A 23,158-nucleotide genomic window follows, 5' to 3' on the forward strand; every position below is an offset into this window, starting at 1 on the left:
CTGTTTTACTTAAAAAAGAAAAAAAAAAGAAAAAAAAGATACAATTTGAAAAAATGAATTGACTGGCGGATTATTCGGATCCCATCCTAGTTGGATGAAGTTTGCCCCGATGGCAAAGAAGTACTCTCGATAGTGGATGCACGTTCATCGAGGCATAACGAGGAGGGAGTGGAATCCCTGGAATCAAATCGAATTGGAGCGCACACAAGGCGGTTAAGTAAAATTCAACGCCAGTCTTGGCACGAGACCATGAACTAGGAACACTCCACTAGTGAGGAGAACCTGGGAAATCAGAAAGTTATCCCATAATTGATGTAACAGCTCCTAGGTAACGTAGTCAAGAGGACAATGTTAAAGGCTCCTAATGGAGTCAAGAGGAGAATCAGAATTCTAGAAATGATTGGCTCCTTGAAGGTGATCGGAACACCAAGTACTACCATAATGTAGCATCGAAACGAGATAGGAGGTCAAATATAAAAGAAATACAGCTAAATTCTGGGGTAGTGGTGTTTGATCAACCCTTTATCAAGAAAGTTGTGATTGATTTCTTGGCTCCCGCAAGCTGATCTTGTGGGGCAGTTGGGTAACTTATTAGATGTGATTCCAATGAGTGTCACATCAAAAGATAACGCAGCCTTCCTAGTAGATCCATCTCTTGAAGAAGTGGACCAAGTTGTCCAAGCTTTGCACCGTGATGGGATGCCGGCCCGGATGGTTTCTCTGGGGCTTTTTTGCGAGGATGTTGGAATACAATTGCCTAAGATATTCTAGAAGCAGTCGGGTGTTTCTTCAGAGGTGGGAATCTTCCTAGAGCTTCAACATCGACATTGTTGTGCCTTATCCCCAAGTGAAATATCCCTTTTAAATTTTCTGATGTATAACCTATTAGCTTGTATAATTGTGTGTATAAAATTTTCTTCAAAATCATTTTAGATAGGCCAAGCAAGATCCTGTCAAAGATCATTTCACAATGCATTTTTTGCATTTCTCCCCTTAAAATAGAGCAGGAGTCCACTAGATTTTTTTTTTTTCATGGATTTTGACAAAAATTTATTTCCCAGTGTAAGAAAAGTACTTGATTTTTGTTAATAAAAATTAAATATTAATTTGTTTAGTTAGAGTCTCAAGTGGTCAAAAAAGCAAGGTCGTTGCTGAAAGGGGTGGGAGCATTTTCCTTGATCCCTCTCATGGATGGAGGATTTTCGGAAGCCGTTTGCAACAGTTTTGTCCTCTCTCTCTCTCTCTTATTTATTATTTATTTATTTATTTTAAATTTTATCCTTTTGAGTTTCAATGCTTATGGAGTGGGCAGTGATTATATGATATGCCAGTACCATTGTTTTTTGTGAAGCCCGCCTGAAGTTCTTGGCTGTATATCTCCCGTTTGGCAATAAATCCTAGTGTGGTATTTCTACCTCTTTCCTTGAATAATAAAAGAGTAAAAAGTAAAAACCCATTAGCTCCTAGAAGAATGTATCTAAAAATCTATAAATATGCTTGACTGGTTCATTTTGTAATTACTAAGAAGAAATACAATTTGAGGTTAGCAATGTTGAAAACAATACATGCAGAAGGCAAGAGGAGCCTGCAGTGATCATAAGGTGTTGTGCACATAGAAGCCTAGAAAACCCTGCACTGATAAGGTCGGCCACACCATTGAAAACAATTTCTTGTAATTGTTAAATAGAAAAACACAACATTGGCCCATTTGGTAAGTAGATGTGGCTGATTTTTGCATCAGGGGTTCGTCCTAATGAGATCCATCTATTGGACGTATTGGACGGCGGCAGAGGAAAAGTTTGATCTTATCCAATCCCAGACAGTAATAGTCCAACGTCTGGACGAAAGAGTCTGAATCGTATCTATAGCAGTGACTTCAACTCTTTTGACTTTTTCTCTGCTTCACTGTGGCCCCACGGCTACCGTTGCATCATCCCGGCGGCTGTCTCAACGTACAGGGTGCCAATTTACATAGGGTGGACTTTTCTCGGAAGTCTCTCTACGGAGCTTGTTATTGCTACACGCAAGATTAGCCATCCAAATCCTACTCTCCTAGCAGCTTCAACCAGGCAGATGCGTATGGGCGCGCTTCTGCGCGAGGTGGGTGGATCCCTGTGGGGCTCACCGTGAAGTATAATAGTTACATCCTCACTGGCCATTCATTTAGACAGCTCAGAATGACTCAAAAATGAAGTAGATCCAAATTTGTGGACCACACATAGGAAAGGGTTGTGATTGAATACCCACCATAAAAAACTTCTTGACGGCCAACGTATTGTTTATTTTCCATCCAACCTGTGGATAAGGTCACAAGACTTGGATGAATCGACCAAACATATATCATCGTGATCCTAAACTTTTGTCGCCCACAGGAAGTTTTTAATTGTCAATCACTGTTTTTTCCTATGGCCCGGTCCACCTGAGAATTGTATCGGCTTCATTTTTGGGATCTTGCACAAAAATCATCTGTGAAGATGGTTTGACGGCGTGGATTTAAGGAAAATACATCAAGGTTGGCCCACAGTCAGGGAGCCACCCACGCCGGTGCATCCCCGGATCCACTGAAGCGCCCGCTGATGCAAATGTCATATGTGCGAAATCTAGGCCGTTCATCATTTGTGTCCCATCATCAATCGTTGATTGGATTGGCCTGACAATAGATCCAGGCTACATATTTTGTGTATCATGAGATCAACGTCCTGGATCAAAAGCACAAATGCAATGGTATCGTGTGTAGGGCGAGTAGGATTTGGATACACACTATTGCGTCTAGCAAATTTCTTCCCTCACGTTTCTTTCCAATGAATAAGAACAATAACAAGAGAACATCCAAATAAAAGCTAGTCAAAGACATCAATGGAGTGTCACCTCTCCATTCTATTGCTCATCTTATCATCCTTCTGTCTGCAAACTTGCACCGGGGAAGATCGGATAACCCTAGGCCAATCCATCACAGCAAACCAGACCATAACCTCTGAGGGTGGATTTTTCTCACTAGGCTTCTTCACTCCTCACAATTCTACAAACAGCTTCTTCGGAATATGGTATCACAATATTCCCGATCAAACGGTCATATGGGTTGCCAACAGAGAAAACCCACTCACAGATTCCTCGGGAGTTCTTACAATTACCCAAGATGGAAATCTCGCAGTCTTGGTTAGAACCAAGAACATCCTTTGGTCATTGAACCTGTCGACTCAGGCTCGAAGAAACACTACTGCAATACTCTTGGATGATGGCAATCTTGTTTCGAGAGATGACGGTCAGTCCATTTTGTGGCAGACCTTCAACAATCCTTATGGTTCCTTTCTCCCTGGCATGAAACTATCGTTGAACCAAAAAACCAGCGAAAGTACATTCATTTTGTCATGGAAAGATGCTGATGACCCAACATCGGGAGAATTTTCCTTTGGTATCGATCCTCACACACCGAGCCAGCTGATCATGCTAAGAAGATCAGACAAGTACAGGAGAAGTGATGTTGGCCAGCTGGGAGTGGTTGTCCCACTGCTTGGGAAATATAATGTACTCTACCAAGCTACTGTATCTGACAACAAGGAGGCCTACGTCACACTACAACAAAAGGAGGTAAAACCGGCATTTGCGTTCTACTTTCACCGGCGCTATGTAAGAGGTAAAACCGACGAATATTTTACTATATATTAAAAAAAAAAAACCCTAGCTGTCTCTCTCACTCTCCCCACCCTGTCTCTCTTTGTCTCTCTCGCGCAGTCGCGCCCTACGCTTGCCTCTCTCTCTCTCTCTCTCTCTCTCTCTCTCTCTCTCTCTCTCTCTCTCTCTCGCAGTCGCGCCCTACGCTTGCCTCTCTCTCTCTCTTTCTCTCTCTCTCTCTCTCTCTCTCTCTCTCTCTCTCTCTCTCTCTCGTAGTCATGAAGTTTAGTTTTCTTTCTTAAGACTTCTAGTAGGGCTCTTTTTATTCCCTTTCCTCTCTCTCTCTCTCTCTCTCTCTCTCTCTCTCTCTTCCCTTCCATCCCTCTCTCTGCATCTCATTCCTCTCACGAATCTCCCAGGTTTTGAGAGAGCGGCGAGTGAATAAGGTCTCGATGGTTCTCTCTCTCTCTCTCTCTCTCTCTCTCTCTCTCTCTCTCTCTCTCTTTGAATCTTTAATGGTTTTGTTTACTTGTCTGGATTTGGAGTTTTATAGGAGGAGATTCACTGGATTATTTGCTTCCTTGGATTTTTAGGGTTTTGTTATTTTTATGCTCTGTCTTCGGAGAATGGCTAGTCGGCCCAAAGGAAAGTTGGAGAGGGATTTGCAGATGGTAGCAGTACCGCAGGAGCCGCCTACAAAAACCAGTGCTCTCCCTTCGCTACCGTTAACCTCTACTTCTGTTGCTGGGGTGGGATCCAACGCCCTGGTGGAGTACAAGAAAGGCACCAGTTTGAAGGAGGACGACGAAGACCTGGAGGTGAAGTTGCGTCGGATCATTGACCACGTCCTTGTCCATGTCAGCAACACTTCCAGCAGCTCTGCAGGTTCCGGCTCTGGCGACTTCCACCAAGTTCCGCTCCTACCCTCGATTTGTTTTCCAGCATCCAAAACCCTATTTCAGATTATTTTTTCCTGTCTTGTGGGAATTTTCTCTCTGTTTTCTGTAACTTTAAGTGGAAATTAAGGATTAGGGCCTGCAGTTGAGTGATCAGGTTCGTTCAATTGGTTAAGCATGCCTTGGATGGGCGATGGACCAAGTATCTCCTCTGTTGAATACTCTCAGTCGTCCGTCGAAAACCCTAATTCAGATTGTTTTGGGGGGATTTTCTACATTCTGTTCTATGTAATGTTAACTGGGGGTTAACGAGGCCAGAATTTTTCTAAAGGCTGGCCCATTGAGAGTTGGGCCTACCAAATGAACGGTTTAGATCATCGAAAGGCAAACCTCACCTGTGCAAAAAGCAAGCCTGAATGAAATGCTGGTAGTTTGGGTTGAGCAATTATAGTTCCTCATTTGAGTATTGGTCATATACCATGCTTACCACCATAGTCTGGACAACATTGTGAATATTTTGGCCGTGTTTAGATGCACCATTGAGCTGAACTGTAAAGTGGGGATGACCAAATTGTAATCACCCTTCTCTTATGGTTCGTTTTCAACTGCTTGCCTTCAAAATGTGATGGTGTTTCTTTTAGTTGGGCTTGAAAGTAATATAACCAATTTAGATCTACTTCCATACGATGAACACCGACATAATTACAATTGACAGATTCATCTTGTCTGAACTGAATGGTCAAAATTCAAAATTTTGCATCCATACTCACTGTACTAGAATGAGAACATTGAGAAGACACAAGGGAATCACAATGCAAGCCCACTAACTTGGTATGACTCCTTTGCATGAATAAGAGATAAGGTGATTGGATAATATGTGATTGTGATATTCAAGTTCATGTTAGTATGGTTGTAGGAGTGAACCAAATAAGCACAACATGGGTAGTGGGGTGTTGAGATCTCAGCTAGTTCAATTTGGATTGTGATGACAAGGGATTCACCAGGCTTGTAATAAATCTTAATTGTTTGTGCGATGGGATCTATTGGGTCAGTGGCCTGCAAGTTCATGGGTAGCTTGGCATGTTTGTGTTGTTAGTTCGTTCATTGAAATGGAGTGTAGAGTTGTAGAATTTCATTTGCATTGTTTAGCTTGTCCTGTATAGTGATTTTTGAAAATTTTAGCCAGTAATATATGTTTTATGATCTGTTACAAACACACATTTTCCGATCAGCTTTTTGCGGCTTCTCATTGAAAAACTGTGCCTACCTGCCTACTACTTGGTAGATTGTGATCCTTATGGACTTAACATTGTAGTGCTCACCTGATGTGGTGATTGGATGTCAAACATTGGAGTGCCCAATTATTCATTTGAATAATAGTACCATTCAAATACTCCTCTGCGTAGAATATGCTGAGATATCTTTTCTCCTTAAAGTCCTTCCAGGTGAGATCCTAGCCATATGGGTTCTAAATCAGTTGAAGATTTGCTAGAAGCTTTGGTATGATTTCATTTTTCAGGATTTCACTTGCATGACTTGGAGCTACGAAATTTAGAGGTCAAGCAACCAAGGACCTCAACAGTTGAAAGTGTGCATAAGCAACCTTTTGTAATTTGTAAGTAATTGTCATATAATTTTAACTCATTTATGTACATCCTATTCTCAACAAATATCCTTAATGACAAGCAATGAATATCTTATTTTAACTACTTCTATAATCTGTTATTTGTGATGGGTAAGCTGAACTTGATATCCATCTTATTTTAATGTCAGGTTTTAGTGTTTAATGGAAAATTTTGATGGATATGCTGAACTTTTATCTGCACTTCACTCACTAGGGGATGGGATTCATTCACTTGCATTTCTTATTTTAATGTCATATTTTAGTGTTTAATCAAAATTTTTGATGGTAAGCTGAACTTTTATTTTGAAAGAAGAAACAATGAAGAATACAACAAAGAACAGGGGCAACACCCCAAACACATACTGTCACGCCCTGTAAAAGGAAATAAGGATATTCTCTATTCCAATTTCTTATTCAGAAGTTTATTTAGTTTCACAATGAAGGTCTCTTATCTAAAAGTTGATGTGCAGGTAGTTTCCGAGATTATTATCTCAACACATTTCAACAGGAAGGGAGTACGACCTGTAACTTGACTGAAGCTATTAGACATCATAGGGATTTTTTATTGCTGCAAAAATATAAATTTGGCTAAATTTCTTGAGTTAATTTATGCTAGGTAGTTCACAGCTTTTACTAAGTTGTTGTGAGTGGTCTGCTTCGTAGCATGCATGTGAGATGCTATTTTCTTGATGTTCTTTTGTTTTCATGTGTAGATGAAGTAATGGGTATTATATGTTGGAACAAAAGGTTGCTGGTATTAGGTATCTGTAGAGCTATTTCATGCATTTCCATTTCATCTTCGTTTCCTTCTGTTATTTTAACTCTCTCACATTAGTTTTCTTTAGGTCAGACTTTTGGTTGGGGCATAGTTAGTACCTGATGTTTAAGTTGGGGCAGAGTTACTGTCCCCTTCTTACTCTCCACTATTTGATATTCCTTTAACAATTTCCCTTCTTGTCAATAGATACAACAGATAAGGGATCCTAAAAAACAAATCAAGATGGTGGGTGTCCTTGAAGAATATCTGTCTGGCCATGCCTTTCATATGTAGCATCTCACATCACCTGATTAAACGTAAACTTCCATCTCAACATGAATTTTATTCAGCGTCTTTATCAAATATCCATGTCCTCGAACATCCCAATCATGCTTAATGTTTTTTCTTTTTTTTTCCTTTTTCTGCCAGAGTTTCGTTCGAGTTTCAGCATAATGTCTGTGGCCAGTCAATATATGCAGAGGGAACTGTTGATGCTGCCATTTTCCTTTCTGCAAAGGTGTTGATCGCTCTCCCACTTTCTATTATTCCAAGAATTTATTTCTTTTGTTTTCGAGAAACAATATATCCTGATTTTGAATTATCACCTATATGACGACGACGACGACGACGATGTGAAATATCACATCAATGCAGGTTCAATCCAAGGCGGAGAAACGAATATATAATTTGATTGATGTCTTGCGTGAGGGTAACATGCGATGATTTTCCTTCTTGCGTGAGGCATAAGCGATGTGATTGATTTCTGATTTGTCGGAGATTGTAAGTGAATCTGCTTCACCCATTTTGGGTCCGCAATGGGGTGTTTGCACTACCTTTTATTTAATTTAAAGGTCTGATTGTGGGGAAGCTCCTGCACATAATTGTGATTTCGGTTATCTAATCCAGTATGTGCTTTTTTCTTAGATTGCATTTTCTTTCTCCAATCAAATTGCCTAAGAAAGTGAAAACATCAATTAGAAAAGAAAAGGAGCATGAAGGTCTCTCGTTGGCATTCAACGTGGCAAGGATACTTCATTTAGAAAAGGTGACAAGTATACCCAAAGATTAGCTGGTTATACTACCACCACCACTAGGATAATGGTTCAATTTAATTTTTTTATGGACTTATTTGCTAATGCAAATTGTAGAGATGTCCAAGTATTTTCAAGTCAGTTTTTGGTTCATGATGCATCCACATTCCGAGCCGCAATCATATTCTGCCACATGCAGCCAAACACTATTTGAGAAGGTTGTTGACCATGCCTTCTTTGAAACCTTCCATTTTTATGAATTATGTCTTGAGATGATGGCACATAGTTTGGGTATTTAAGTAAACAATCATTGATGCACTCTTATGATGAAAATTTAATTGCAATTTGTTTACTTTCAGGCAATAGGAGGAGATGGACAGGATAGAAATTCTTCTAGTTACCAGTCATTCTCTTTTAGACTCTTTTTCCTACCCTTCGGCATTATGTTGCAAGAAAATCTCTTGTTTTTATTATTATTTATTGATTATATATATATATATATATATATATATATATATATATATATATATATATATATATATATATATATATATATATATATTATGTAGTTTAGTTTTCCTCTGGCATTTGGAAACCTCTAAGCATTTGAAAGGGCATTTTTTTTCCTAGCACAGGTAGTTATAATCTTCATTTTATTGTTACCAACAGATAACGTTCTGGTTTTACCCTTCATTACCATGGTCCCTTGCATTTGGGTGTGGTCGGCTGAATCATGAAATACTCCAAAGGTTCTTTCTATCTACCAAGGTGTCATCTAGCTGATTATTTTACCAGGTATTGATGTTTTAACAAGTGGGGAATATTATCTAGCTGATTCCTCTATCTCAGCTGGAAGAAGGAGAGCTGCTAGCTTGGCTAGAAATATCAGATTCTTATCTACTTAGGCATCAGTTGATATGAATTGCCTGGCTTTGCTGCCTAAATTCTTTTCCTTAAATTAATCCCTGTGAGTTATGTTGAGTGAGCTTTGCCCTGAATTAGGCAACTTGCATCAGTTTCCCTACATATAGGCAAATGGATTAAAAATTGGTTTTGACATACGGTATCACTCACCACCAAAATTTAGTTTTCTAGGCTGTTTTGGTTAATAATCTTGTTCTCGACTTTGCATCGAATTAAACCTCATGCTCCATCATTTGTGCAGGCCCCCATCAATTTCTTTGAGTTCCATTCCTGCGGATGTACTCCATAGGCAGATACTTCATTCAAAATTAAACCACATGCTCCATCATTTTTTGTTTTTGTTTTCGAGGGGAAACTGCTTCATTGAGGTAAATGCAAACATAAAATTGTTTCTATATGTGAGCCATGTTTAGGACTGCCTAATATGCAGACGCATTTAAGTGTCAACATGATGTGACTTCATAAAAATGCCTTTTTTTTTTAATTTTTAACTAAGCTATCCTTTTATTGTAAATGTGGGCAGTTGCCTATTTCTTTTCTTTTGATGTATTTTATGTTGTTCCATTGATGAACTTTTTGGTTGATCCGTGACTGAAAGTTATGTAAGTAATAACTTATCTTCTGTAAGGAGCATTATGTTTGTGGTTACTATCCCATGGATTGTGCTTAGTTTTTCATGATTTTTCATATTTATTTATTTTTTCAATTTTCTTTAATTACAGAGATCTTTTTTGGTGTAGTTCTTGGATTAGAAGGAAAAACAGAGAAATTGAAAAAAGAAAAGAAAAGATAATGCGTTTGGTACTTGTTAACATTTGTGAAATTCTATCTCCTTTCAGTTTTTGTTAAGAAACTATTTTCAATTTTTTTTATTTCCATTGCAGTTTAGGAAGTTTATTTCAGAGTTTTGGAGTTTCTTGAGATGAGTTGAAGCCATATTCAGATTGAGGAGGATTGGGAAAAAAAATTATTTTTATTTTCCTTTATTAGAAGAAATATTTAATTTTCTATTTTCTATTTTTTATTTTAGAGATTTGAAGCATCTTGAGATTGAAAAAAAAAATCTCACTTTTATTTATTTCCAAATAATTTTTAAGTTTTTCATATCATATATCACACTTGATGGTGATTGGTGACCTCCTTCTCTTTTTACCATTCTACCATGAATTGCTGATTGGGTTTGCATGTCTTTATCTCCATAGCTCTCATCCTTGGAGATGGAATCTATAACTTCATCAAAGTACTGTCTTTCACCATCAGTGGTAGATTGAAATGGAAGGACCCTCAGAACAGGTAAAAAACCATGACAAGGGTTCGAACTGTTTCGCATTCGAAATTATTTATATGAAAGAATAATTGTGAATATTTCAAAGTCTTGGTTGAGTTTTTGACTTGTAACTTTAGTTCTGATTAATAAGATATAAATTGGCTTTCACTCTCAGTTGTTCATGCAGTTTTGGTTGGGTTTGTAACTTTATTATGGTTCTAGTTAATAAGATATAAATTGGTTATCCCTCTCAGCAGTTCAGGCATTGATAGTTCCCAGTTTTATGACCTTGTAAGAATTACAACCCAAGTGCAGTATGGCCATATAATGATGAATGTTGTTTCTTTATTGCAGGCCCCTGTTTATATGTTACCACATTCACGCACATATTCGATGATAGCAAAAGGGGTGGGTAGTTCAATTGCAAGAAGAGAATCATTGCATGTGAGTTGTCTGCATTATAAAACACAACTTTCTTGATTGTAATCTTGTCATGTTGACAGTTCATTGATTGCTTGGAATTTCTTATTGCTAGACACTGATTGGCAGTAACTGGAAGAAAGTTTTCATATGCTGGAATTTACATTTGAATGCGGGGAATTGTGATCAGATTGCTATATATATATATATATATATATATATATATATAAAATTTGGAAAGATGATGATCTTGTTAAGGCCAAAGGCCAAAAAAACAAAACAAAGAAACAAAAACTACAGAAAAACAAACACAAATATTTGCTAGAATATTGATCATAGAAATTGAATAAACAAACACTAATATTTGCTAAAATTTCACCATTACTTGCTACTTTTGTGATTAAATACTTTGATTGTCAAATTTCATGAATGCTTACTTAAGTTGCCTTATTCTGGATCAATTGTCTTTCCTTACTTAAGTTGAATTATTCTTTGATTTTTTTTTCTTTTTTTAATATTAGATTGTAATTAAATTGAGAGTTGTTGTAGATGCTAATAGATTTTCAAGTTTCTAAATTTTTTCCTTTACTACTATTATTGTGATCATTATGTAGAAGATTCTTGCTTAGATTCTCAACACATCTTCGATACCATCCAGTTTCATCCATGTCACCTAAAGCATATCAATGAAAGAATGCTAAATCAATCCAATGGGCTGACGAATAAATGATATGTGGTCTCTTCTACAACACAACTTCATCATTTGTTACCTTGATAGTTTTTGACTTTTCATGCATCAATTTGTTGAATGCTGCTTTTTGACTTCTTTTTTTTTTTCTTGTGTGCAGGATTTTAATCAATTGTGCCTGAATTTAGGCCTACAAGCACCTTAGCCTTTTGACGCCACTCGTGCTATGAGTAGACCATATAGAGGATTTGTTTTTATTTATTTATTCGAGACCATTTTTAATTTATTGTAATAAATATTATATTTTTTTATTGTGAAGTAATATAAATTTTGTTTAATATTCAGTTTTAATTGTATTGCATCATTTTTTATATTTCAAATATTAAAAAAATGTAGGTTTCAATTGAATTATATATAACAAAAAATATTATTGGCCTACTAGGGCCTTTGAAATCTACACAAAGACCTTTAGCGGCGCTTGTGTCGACTTTTATCGGCGCTTTTCTTAGCGGCGCTTGGAGAGATATTTGGCAGCGCTTCTGTCAGAAATACCATTTTACAAATGCGGCGCTCAGACAAGCGCCGCTATAAGAATACTAGCGCCGATAAGATAATTGAGAGCGTCTCAATTATCTTATCGGCGCTAGTATTCTTATAGCGGCGCTTGTCTGATTATATTAGATTAGCGATATCTCTAGTAAGAGTAATCGTTTCCTTCGGATTATATTACCCATAACTGGTACTGCCACGATTGTTTTGGGGATGTTTGTCTATTTTTACGGAGAAGGTTCAAGAAGCAAAGTAATTCTAGTATGTTTTGATCACAAATTTAGAGGAATTATATGTATTTGTAGCAGTGAATATGCATTATTATGACTAGGCTTTCATGCTAAAGTGGGGCAAATGGTTCAATAATACAAACCATTGGTGTGTTGGGTACCACCCTGGACGAACTGTGCCGTGAAAATTCTCCAAAGTTGAAAGACTGACCACCAATCATTGAGCTTTTTTGAGTTAGATAGCATGAAAGGATATTACTATCTAATGAGGTGACATTTACAGCATCATCCATCCCTAGTTGGGGCTGATAAACAAATGGCTTGGATCATTGATGCATGGTTTCCAATTTCACGAGGGTCCGAATTTGCTCAAGGGTCATATAGTTCCTTTCATAGACTAATCTCTAGATATAAGGATGCCAAACCTTGTTTGCATCACGGAGATTTAATTACATTCTTGTTTAGTCTTATAAGTACTAAATTATCTTGTCTTTTAGGGAGGAGAGAAGCAAATACTGCAGCATTTGATCAAAGAGCTAATTATTTTGCAACCGAGTTTAGGAGTGATGGAACACTTTTAAATGGGGAGTATATTCCAGAGGTACCACTGTTCAGTTTCAGTAGCATTCTAGCCGCTACAGATAACTTCTCTTTGGCGATTAAGTTTGGTGAAGGTGGGTTTGGTCCTGTTTACAAGGTAATGTCCAATTTTCAATCAATAAACTTAAAACCCCATGATCAAACTGGTAAGTTGGGGAAAATAAATGGGTGGTATGCAGTATATATTGATGGATTTTCTTCTTTTCCTCTTTTATTTCTTTCTTTCTTTTTTTCCAATTTTGTATGGTATATTGTCAGTGTTATATAATAAATGAGTGTTTATCAAGTAGATGGTCTCAAGTTCAATTGGTTGGACTGTATGTTACAGTCCAACCAGCAGATAACTTTCAATCTTTCATCTGCGTGGGTGACATCATCTAGTCCATAGAATAGGTTGGCCAGTCATGGAGAATCATCTTGAGTGAACATTAGCCTCATGCACTCATCAATTGGAGCACACATATTTTTCAAATTTTCAATGGATAGAACTTGTATTTTATGTTATAGCCCGCCTAATAATTATATGAGGCTAAATTATGCACTAGATGATCCTCATGGGGGAGCAAAACCTACAAGAAGGGTTGGATGTTGGATGAACTAAACATTTTCTAAGTTATCAGCTAGATTGACGTTAACTTCTGGTCCAACTAGTTGAACATTAAACCTTTCTTTATAAAGGATAGTCGGTGGAAATAATGCAAAGTGGATTAATAACAGTAATTCTGGTTTTTTTCAGGGAAAGTTGCCAACAGGTAAAGAAATAGCAGTTAAAGCACTTTCTAAGAGTTCTGGGCAAGGCCTGGAGGAGTACAGGAACGAAGTTGAACTTATTGCAAAACTCCAACATAAGAATCTAGTTAAGCTGTTGGTTTGGTGCATCCATGAGGAAGAAAAGATATTGATATATGAATACATGCCCAACAAAAGCTTGGATAAACTTCTCTTCGGTTTGCTTCTATTACTCATCGCATGACAAAAGAAAATCTAAATTTCAAGTGATTTAGTAAACTATGCTATCAGTGCACATGTCTATTTATATCATCTATCTTTTTTCTTTTAATCCTTCTGCAATCAAAATATTTAATAAAGAATATCCATCAGATCCAACCCAAAAATCACAACTAGATTGGGGGAAACGCTTCTGCATTGTAAGGGATTGCTCAAGGGCTTCTTTATCTTCACAAGTATTCGAGGTTAAGAATCATTCACCGAGATCTAAAAGCCAGCAATATTCTACTGGATGGTGAAATGAACCCCAAAATATCAGACTTTGGTTTGGCTAGAATTTTTGGAGGAAACCAGATTGTCGCGAGGACTAATAGAATAATGGGAACGTAGTAAGTACCATCTTTCAGAGAGCCACTTGCATTCAAATGTCTGAACGCATACACAACACAAGCTGATGCTTATTACTCACCATTTTTCTGATGAGTTTGGTTGTAAAAATTTCTGCAGTGGCTATATGCCCCCCGAGTATGCGTTGGTGGGTCATTTCTCAGAGAAATCCGATCTATTTAGCTTTGGGGCATTACTGTTAGAAATGGTGACCGTAAAGAGGAATGCAGGTTTCTATCCCACTGATCAGTGGTCGAATACTTTGGTTTTTGTAAGTACCACACGGATTTTATTTATTTTGCCATTGTACACAGGATATTGTGCACTAACGCATTTTGTTGGGTGGTGCTGGCTGAGGGCCTTAGCTTATGTTGGACTTGGACATGCTTCAGCACTAAAGCATTTTGTAGGGTGGCAATTTGGTTTGGGCTGGCTCATGACCTTAGCTTATGTTGGACTTGGACATGCTTCAGTGTAGTTCAGATGCAAACCCAACATTAATCCCAAATGGGTGACCATCCCTTTGCACATCGAAAGTGGGATTGGAATTGTTGGGTTGTAAACCCAATCCTTTGCTGACGAGTGGCTGCAGCCACCTCAAAACAGAAAATAAACTTTTAAAAAGAAACAGTGATATGCTGCTGTGTTAGAATCGTATTCAAACGGAGATGAATACACGGTGCTGTTATAGGCTTTTCTTGTTACGTGAAAAGACTAATCTATCCCTGTCCAGATACATCCCAGGGGCAGCTAGAGAAAGAAAAAAATCTAGAAAAAATCTACTGTATATCTTCTCTTAGCTAGCAGAGTAAACTTAGAAAAAAAATCTCAACAGCTAGAAAGATCACACAGCTAGGAATCTAATTTTAGAAAGGAAATCCACTCTCACAGCTAGCAAAGCTAGCTCAGACGATGCTCATACGGTTTTGGATTTGCACAAATCCATCACCGCTTCCAACACTCCCCTTCAAACCAAAACCGGCTTCATTCCGAGCATCGTTCTTAGTCGTTTGAATGCATCTGTCGGCAATGCCTTTGTGAAAATATCCGTCACCTGTTCCGTAGTATGACAATACTCTAATTTCATCGCTTTTTGCTTCACATGATCTCTCAGAAAATGGTACCAGGTATCAATGTGTTTGCTTCTTCCATGCTGCACCGGATTTTTAGCTAGCTCGATTGCCGACTTGTTATCCACATATATGACTGTGGATTCTTCCTGCGGATGCTTCAGCTCCTTTAGCAGGTTTCTCAACCAAATTCCTTCACAGACGGTGGACGATGCTGCCATGTACTCTGCTTCACATGTGGACAGGGCGACCACACTCTGCTTCTTCGAATTCCATGTGAATGCTGTCGACCCAAGATAGAAAACATAGCCTGTGGTGCTTTTTCTTTCATCTTGATCACCACCCCAATCACTATCAGAGTATCCATACAACATCGCATCATCATTGTACGGATAAAAAAGACCAAACTCAATAGTCCCTTTGATATACCTCAGTACTCGTTTTGCAGCTAGCCAGTGTGATTCTTTTGGGGCTTCCATATACCGGCTTAGAAGCCCAACACTGTAGACTATATCTGGCCTAGTGATTGTGAGGTACCTTAAACTTCCGATTAGGCTCTTGAATATGGTTGAGTCGACGTTTTTTCCTTCTCCATCTTTCGTGAGCTTCAGGCCTGTTGTAATAGGTGTATTTACCGCTTTACAGTCGACCATCTGAAACCTCTCAAGGAGTTCCTTTGTGTACTTCTTCTGGGATATGTGAATGCCGCCGACTTGTTGCTTTTGAGGTCAACACCCATGTTTGATTCTTCTCGATGGCATGAATCTCTTCTTCCATAGCCTTTCTCCAACATTCTTCATTCACAGCCTCCTCAAATGTGAGAGGCTCATGGTCCGCATACAGGCAGAGTAAATTTACTTCCTCAGTTTCTGCATAGATGTCGTTGAGGCTTCTCATTTTAATAGGAGCCATGGATGAAGGAGAATCAGATGAAGATGTGCTGGATGAATTCTGATTTGATGAAGTACTTTCAGGAGATATGGAGCGTACTCCTGGACTTCTGAGATCCGAAGGGGGTGATGTGGGTGTCTGCTCCTGATTCATATGCCTCTCTTCTTCATATACTTCTGCCTCAACCTGACTTTCTTTGGCTGAATCTTCCTGGTTCCACTTCCAAGATTCTTCCTCGCAGAATACTACATCTCTACTTACCACCAGCTTATTGGTTAGTGGGTTGTAGAGCTTGTATGCCTTTGACTCTTCACTGTAGCCGATGAAGATGCACTTCTCGCCACGATCATCAAGCTTTTTTCTTCTCGCTTCTGGAACTTGAGCGTAGGCGACACACCCAAAGATCTTAAGGTGCGCCACGCTCGGCTTGTATCCACTCCATGCTTCTTGCGGTGTCTGGAATCTGACACTCTTGGTTGGACACCTATTGAGCAGATAGGCAGTACATGCAACTGCCTCTGCCCAGAAATTCTTTGGCAGACTTTTCTCCTTCAGCATGGTCCTCGTCATATCGAGGATGGTGCGGTTTTTTCGTTCCGCAATTCCATTTTGTTGTGGCGTGTACGCTGCAGTGTGTTGTTGCTTAATGCCATGTTCCCTGCAATATTCTCGAAAAACATTTGAGGTGTACTCCCCACCTCTGTCAGATCGGAGAGTTTTGATTTTAAGACCACTTTCTTTTTCAACAAGGGCCTTAAAATTTTTAAAAATAGTAAAAACAGCAGATTTCTCTTTAATTACATACACCCACAATTTTCTACTGAAATCGTCAATGAAGGTAATAAAGTATTTATTACCTCCAAGGGAGATTGGCTCTAATGGTCCACAGATATCAGTGTGAACCAACTGCAACGGTTCTCTTGCTCTTCGGGATACTCCACTCGGAAAGGAGTTTCTTTGTTGTTTCCCAAGTGTGCACGCCTCACACACATGTTCTGAAGCTTCAATAGTAGGCAAACCATGCACCATGCTTGATGAGGACAGAAGTTTTAGGCCACTGAAATTTAGATGGCCAAAGCGAAGATGCCACATCCAGGAATCATTCTTTGCTTTTCCATAAAAACACTTCTCAAGCATTGTGTTTATATGGAGAGGAAACATACGGTTCTTTGCCATCTGGACTTTTACAATCAAACGTCCATGCAAATCTCTAATGGAAAGAGAAGAGTTCTCCATGTGTATGACATACCCTTTTTCGAGGAGTTGTCCGAGACTCAATATGTTACTCTTCATGTTAGGCACATAGTACACATTGGAGATATAGTTTGGAACACCATTCTTCTGAAAGATTTGGATTTTACCTTTACCTTTCACAGGTGTTTTTGATGAGTCTCCAAACGTTACATCGTCATGAACTCCTTCTGTGAGTTCCACAAAGAGTTTCTTGTCGCCGCACATGTGATTACTTGCACCCGTGTCGAGATACCATACGTCCTGCTGATCACTACCTTTCTCTTGTGCAAGGAGAAGTGTGGAGCTTTCTTGTTCATGTCCTGATGCTTTGGCATAGTTGGATCGCTCGTCTTGATTCATCGGCTTGCTCCAACAATCAGATGCATAGTGGCCAAGCTTGTTGCAATTATAGCATTGGATGTTCTTTGTACTTCCCCGTCCACGCATAGATCTACCTCTACCATTTCCTCTTCCATGGAAATTGGTATTTTTCTGTTAGTTTTGGGCATGACTTTGTTGGTATCCGCGCCCTCTGCCTCTTGCGCGATTGTTAGCAAACCGTCCACCACGTTGTGAACTTCCACGTCCACCATTGCTATCATTAAGAGTCAATCTTGACTCCAAAGCTTGTTCCATCGGCATGGAACTGGCATTCTTCTGCATTCGTTGCTCATGAACTTGCAACGATCCCATCAACTCCTCAATGGAGAGTTTCTCAATATCTTTTGATTCTTCGATCGCCACAACCACATGCTCAAACTTGGTTGTGAGGGATCGAAGTATCTTTTCAATAACTCGGACATCTTCAATCTTTTCACCATTTCTTTTCAAATTATTGACAGTTACAAGCAAACGCGAAAAATAATCAGTAACATTCTCACCTTCCTTCATGTGAGTTGCTTCGAACTCGGCTCTCAATGTTTGAAGGCGAACCCGCTTCACTCGATCTACACCCTTGAAGATGGTGCCAAGGGTATCCCATGCTTGCTTGCTTGATGTTGCTTCGGCAATCTTTTCGAAGGTGGATTCATCCAAGCCTTGATAGAGGAGAAACAAAGCCTTATTGTCTCTCTTCCTTTGATTTTTGAGAGCAGTCTTTTCTTCGTTGGTGAAGGCAGCTTCTTCTTCCATAGTGGGTTCTTCATACCCATCGGTGACGATCTCCCATAGTTCTTGCGACCCGAACAACGCCTTCATTTGGATGCACCATTTTTCATAGTTGTCCTTTGACAACTTAGGAACCTGCGGCTGGATGGTGCTTGCCATCTTTGCTGAAACAGTCGAGTTGTGGACAAATCCTTGGCCTTTTGCTATCTGATTGTTTTGAAAAAAAACAGCAATCTGATTTTTTTTGAAAAAAAAAAAAAAAAAAAACTGCCGCTACAATCTGATTTTTTAAAAAAAAAAAACAGATTTTTTTTTCTGAAAAACTGCGGCTGCAATCTGATGTTTTTTTTTTCAAAACAGTTTTTTTTTTGAAGACCTGCGGCTGGAATCTGATTTCTTTTGAAAAAAGCTGATTTTTTTTTGAAAACCGGGAGTGCAGGATCTGCCTCTTGCTGATGAGGCCCAAGGATCGTCGGCTCTGATACCACTTTGTTGGGTTGTAAACCCAATCCTTTGCTGACGAGTGGCTGCAGCCACCTCAAAACAGAAAATAAACTTTTAAAAAGAAACAGTGATATGCTGCTGTGTTAGAATCGTATTCAAACGGAGATGAATACACGGTGCTGTTATAGGCTTTTCTTGTTACGTGAAAAGACTAATCTATCCCTGTCCAGATACATCCCAGGGGCAGCTAGAGAAAGAAAAAAATCTAGAAAAAATCTACTGTATATCTTCTCTTAGCTAGCAGAGTAAACTTAGAAAAAAAATCTCAACAGCTAGAAAGATCACACAGCTAGGAATCTAATTTTAGAAAGGAAATCCAATCTCACAGCTAGCAAAGCTAGCTCAGACGATGCTCATACGGTTTTGGATTTGCACAAATCCATCACCGCTTCCAACAGGAATGAACATTAATCCCAAACAGGCAACGGTCCAATCAAACTTGTTTTATTCATCCACGATTCCCATTTTTCATGAATGGAAATGTGTCAGCACAATGTGTTTTCCATTTTGGGTTGATTCTTGTTTTGCATTTCCTATAGATAAGAAATTTACATAATGCCAACGGTGGATTTTAATTTCTTCAGGCATGGAAACTATGGAAAGAAGGTAAGATCATGGAGCTGATGGATCCATCAATAGGCAGTTCATATGTCACTCATGAAGTTGAGAGATGCATCCATGTGGGGCTCTTGTGTGTCCAAGAAGACCCAGGCGAATGCCCAACCATGTCTTCTGTTATCTCTATGTTGGGGAATGGAACTGCGCTACCACCAATGCCCAAGAGACCAGCCTTTTCCATAAGTAGGGGCTCCATTGCTGTCGATCCAGTGAATCCCGGAATTATTCCATAAATGATTTAACAATTAGCATGGTAGGGGCCAGGCCATAGTTATCATTCTGTTCTTGTAAATAGTAACATAAATTTAAACTTTCGAATCACGCCATGCATTTTAATCAAGCTTGTCTTTCTGAGGAATGCAATTAAGGACCTATGTCAAACCACAACCTGAAATGTATTCTCTTCACAGATCAATAAAAGCCTCTCAATGGGGCATATTTGGGTGCATTACTTTGTAATGGAGCTAATAATCAAAGTAAATTTTTTGTTTATCAATCAATAAACATTCATGTTGAAGGAGTGCCTCTTGAGGACAAAGAAGAGTGGATGCTTATAGTTGAGAGGAGCAAAGAAGATGGAAGAAATAAAACACAAATTGGCCAAGTCTCTTAAAAGCTAGGGACAGACGGAAGGGGGAGAGAGAAAAGAAGACAATAAAGATGAGGGCCAAGTGGAAGAAGAAATGCATGAGGAAGTTGAAGAGGAAGAGTCCAAATTAAGATGAGGCAGAGATCTAAGTAGGTCATGAGGTATCTCTCCATATGCCCCATCATCTTCTCGCGTGGCGCTTTTTCATCAAGCCATGTCAGGGTTATTTGTCACAGACAATCCGTGATCAATTTTAGAGGTCTTGTTTTACAATTATATAACCTTCAGAAACTCACTCTCACATGTAAAATGGAAATTAGACTACATTGTTATGAAAGTGGTCTTATTATATTTTTTAAAAGTGGAACTAAAAAAATATATGCAATTATCCTAACGGCTGGTTTGCTTGGGGCTTATTTCATAGTTAGACTAAAATTACACTGAAAAATTTAACCATGCTAATTGCCATCTCCCTCGAGTGAGAGAATTTTTTTTTTAAAATTTTATTTTTAGGTAGTTATGATTTATACAATATTTCTCATGTAGTGTTTCTTTCTCAATAAAATTTCCTCTTGCTCATTATCTTGGGCTGGTGTCCTGTGGCTCTTGTAGTTTTGCATGTAGTCCTCCCATATCTGTATAGTAGTTCTGTAAGGCCTAGTTCTTGTGTAATCTGAAATTTTCAATAAAAGAAGAAGAAGAATCTTGTTTTCTACCACTGGAATAGTTACTCTTTAAATGTACACATGGTACTATTTTATAGCCGTTTAGACTGTCTAAATTGTTGAACCAATTGTGGATGGAGCATAAACTGAGAGGATAGTGTCGACCATTTGAATATCTCCTTTGAATTTGCACTGGTAACTGATTTTATTTTCATAGTTCATTTGATAATTATTACTTAAATGGTTAGAACTGACCGAGCACTACGATTGAAACATGCTCCATCCACAGTGGGAATCACAACACAGAATTAAAGGTGTTGGAAAAGCTACGGTAAACAAATGTAGGAATTAAATCAATAGCAATGAACTGGAATTCCATACATAATTTAATGATGATAACCAAAATAATTTATCCTTGGGAAGAGGCGCGGACGTTGTTGCTTTCTTTGAGATAGTTCGTGCCCTTAGGGCCTGTTTGGATTCTCATATAAGGGTGTATTTTATTGTATTAAAGGGGTTAAAATACATTATACAGTGCTGGATTTGGAGTTGAGATCCATGGAACACCATGGACGCAAATGCATCTTTTCTTCAAAAAATTCAAATGACGGTAGTGTATGGTCAGACGACTCTATTTCCTTTAGTACAACCTATTCAAGACGTTGTATTCGCGTGCGATAGAGGTAGAGTCCATTGCAGAGGGTTTTCTATCTGAGGAGGACCTAATATTTCTACTCCAGCAGTGCCTTAGATCATCTCTGACCTTCTGCATGTGGCTATTCAGCTGAGAAGGTTCGCTTCCGAAGGTCTGCTTTCAAAATACAGTCGGAAAATACGCTTCTAGCAGAGAATGGAACGGCATGATATCGGCAGTTGTTGAGGTTGTGGTTCTTGCTGGAGAAAGCAAGGCTGGATGTTCTGATGATGAAAAATCCGATGAGATTGTGAGATCGGCCGTTGTTAGATTTAATGGAGGTGTGGATCTAACGAACAAATGTTCACACAAATCTAAACATATCTGTAATGAAGATCACAGATGATGGATGCCTGTCGGATTATGTTGAGATTGGTTGACGGTCTTACTGATGGAGTAGAGGCTTGGTTTCCTCGCAATGGAGGTGATGCCGAAGGGCTGGATTTGGTATGGGACGATGTTTGTGGTGCTGGACCAGTCAAAATCTGGGCAACATCAAATCGACAATGGGGTTGTCGTTAGCAATTAGTTGGAGGTACTAATGAGTTTTGGCTAGCGTCTTCAAGGTGTGAATTAAATATTGGAAGTTCTGTTTCGTAAAGGGAATGAGATTTGGGATCCAACTCCTGTTGGCAGGAGATCAATCCACTCTAGCGGATTCTTCCTCCGATCAATCCATCCACGAATTACACTCATGCCCACTTTTGATACGGTTTAATTTTGGCCACATGTACTAAAATGAGATCACAAAACAGATGGACGGGTAGGATTATTCACAAAGATGACAATGGACCCCACCTGGGTTCCCATTTTGAGAATTTAATTAAAATAGCCATCGCCATATAAGTGATATCAATATTATACGTATATACAATACGCAGCCCTAATACGTCATATCTAAACATTGATCGGAGGAAGAATCCGTATACTTGCCCGAATAATACCTCATATCCAAACATTGAGTTATGACATGTTGATTTGGATGTATTCTGAAATTGATCAAACGTATACATGAACAGTAATTGGATACAATACAATACACCCTTACACGCGAATCCAAATAGGCCCTTAGACATTTACAACCATTGCAAAACCACCAAACTCGTTCTTCGGTTGCCCAAAAAAACTAGAAAATTGAGAGAAAGTTCTAGGGGTTATGCTTTTTTCCTGTGTTTTTTCATTCGAGAAAACTCCCTTTCTTATAAAAGAAAAAATAACAGTTTATAAAAAGAAAAACCTACGCCTGTTTATAAAATCAAAATTGACACCACGATAAATATGATGCGGCAAATGAGGTGCAACATTCCCATTCAGATATGCCCGCTCAAGATGGAACGCCTCAGATAATGGAAACAACCTTATGATTAGTGGGCAACATCCAATAATCATGATTAAAAAAGCTGGCATAATTTTCTTTACATTATGAAACTTTGTGTGTGTGTGTGTGTGTGCGCGCGCGTGTGTTGGGGGGAGATTATATGCAGTTGGGCTCATTCCCATGAGGTTGAGCTGTGTGGGCCCCACTGTGATGCATGTCAAACATCTACCCCATCAGTTGGATGCACCATTCCATGGTGGGCCTCAGGCTTAAAAATCATGTCAATCCATGACTTGTGTGGGCCACACTACATACAAAAGTTGAAAGGGGTTATCCTCCCATTCAAAAAATTCATAATCATTTTTTGGGCCTACCAAGATGTGGTTCACAAATCCAGGTCATCTATTATGTGTGTTCCACTTGTATGAGGGGTCAGACCAAGTTTTAGACGCATCCAAATTTTAGGGGGGGCCCACCAAGTGCTTTTATATGTTTTAGCCATGTCTTCACATGATTTAAGATAGTATGGCCCACCT

At 38.9% G+C, this 23,158-nt stretch overlaps 3 protein-coding genes and 1 long non-coding RNA gene across 6 annotated transcripts; all 4 read left to right on the top strand.

The window, feature by feature from the left end:
• The first annotated feature begins 2,856 nt into the window (after positions 1-2,856).
• LOC131220259 (G-type lectin S-receptor-like serine/threonine-protein kinase At1g11330) lies at positions 2,857-3,666 on the top strand. Its single transcript, XM_058215212.1, has one exon. The coding sequence runs from the start codon at positions 2,857-2,859 to the stop codon at positions 3,664-3,666; it is 810 nt and encodes a 269-aa protein (XP_058071195.1).
• A 408-nt stretch (positions 3,667-4,074) lies between these two features.
• On the top strand, positions 4,075-11,563 carry LOC131221740 (uncharacterized). Of its 3 annotated transcripts, XR_009159558.1 has the most exons (3): positions 4,075-4,523; positions 5,224-5,339; positions 11,380-11,563. XR_009159558.1 is itself a non-coding variant. In XM_058217054.1 (2 exons), the coding sequence occupies exons 1-2, from the start codon at positions 4,221-4,223 to the stop codon at positions 11,422-11,424; spliced, it is 348 nt and encodes a 115-aa protein (XP_058073037.1). In that variant the 5' UTR covers positions 4,075-4,220; the 3' UTR covers positions 11,425-11,563. The 3 variants fall into 3 exon arrangements, 2 of the variants coding, with proteins under 2 accessions (XP_058073037.1, XP_058073036.1); XM_058217054.1 differs by lacking the exon at positions 5,224-5,339; XM_058217053.1 differs by lacking the exons at positions 5,224-5,339; positions 11,380-11,563 and adding an exon at positions 11,190-11,284.
• Positions 7,050-7,624, top strand: LOC131221742 (uncharacterized). The gene is made up of 3 exons (XR_009159559.1): positions 7,050-7,206; positions 7,319-7,406; positions 7,544-7,624. It is a non-coding gene; the product is annotated as an uncharacterized LOC131221742 (long non-coding RNA).
• A 500-nt stretch (positions 11,564-12,063) lies between the features above and the next one.
• Positions 12,064-19,798, top strand: LOC131221743 (cysteine-rich receptor-like protein kinase 34). The gene is made up of 5 exons (XM_058217055.1): positions 12,064-12,695; positions 13,335-13,545; positions 13,752-13,935; positions 14,054-14,204; positions 19,323-19,798. Exons 1-5 carry the CDS (start codon positions 12,315-12,317, stop codon positions 19,587-19,589), a joined length of 1,194 nt encoding a protein of 397 aa, XP_058073038.1. The 5' UTR covers positions 12,064-12,314; the 3' UTR covers positions 19,590-19,798.
• The last annotated feature ends 3,360 nt before the right edge of the window (positions 19,799-23,158 follow it).

This window comes from Magnolia sinica, chromosome 12 (genome assembly GCF_029962835.1).
Source record: "Magnolia sinica isolate HGM2019 chromosome 12, MsV1, whole genome shotgun sequence".
Lineage (NCBI taxonomy): Eukaryota > Viridiplantae > Streptophyta > Magnoliopsida > Magnoliales > Magnoliaceae > Magnolia > Magnolia sinica.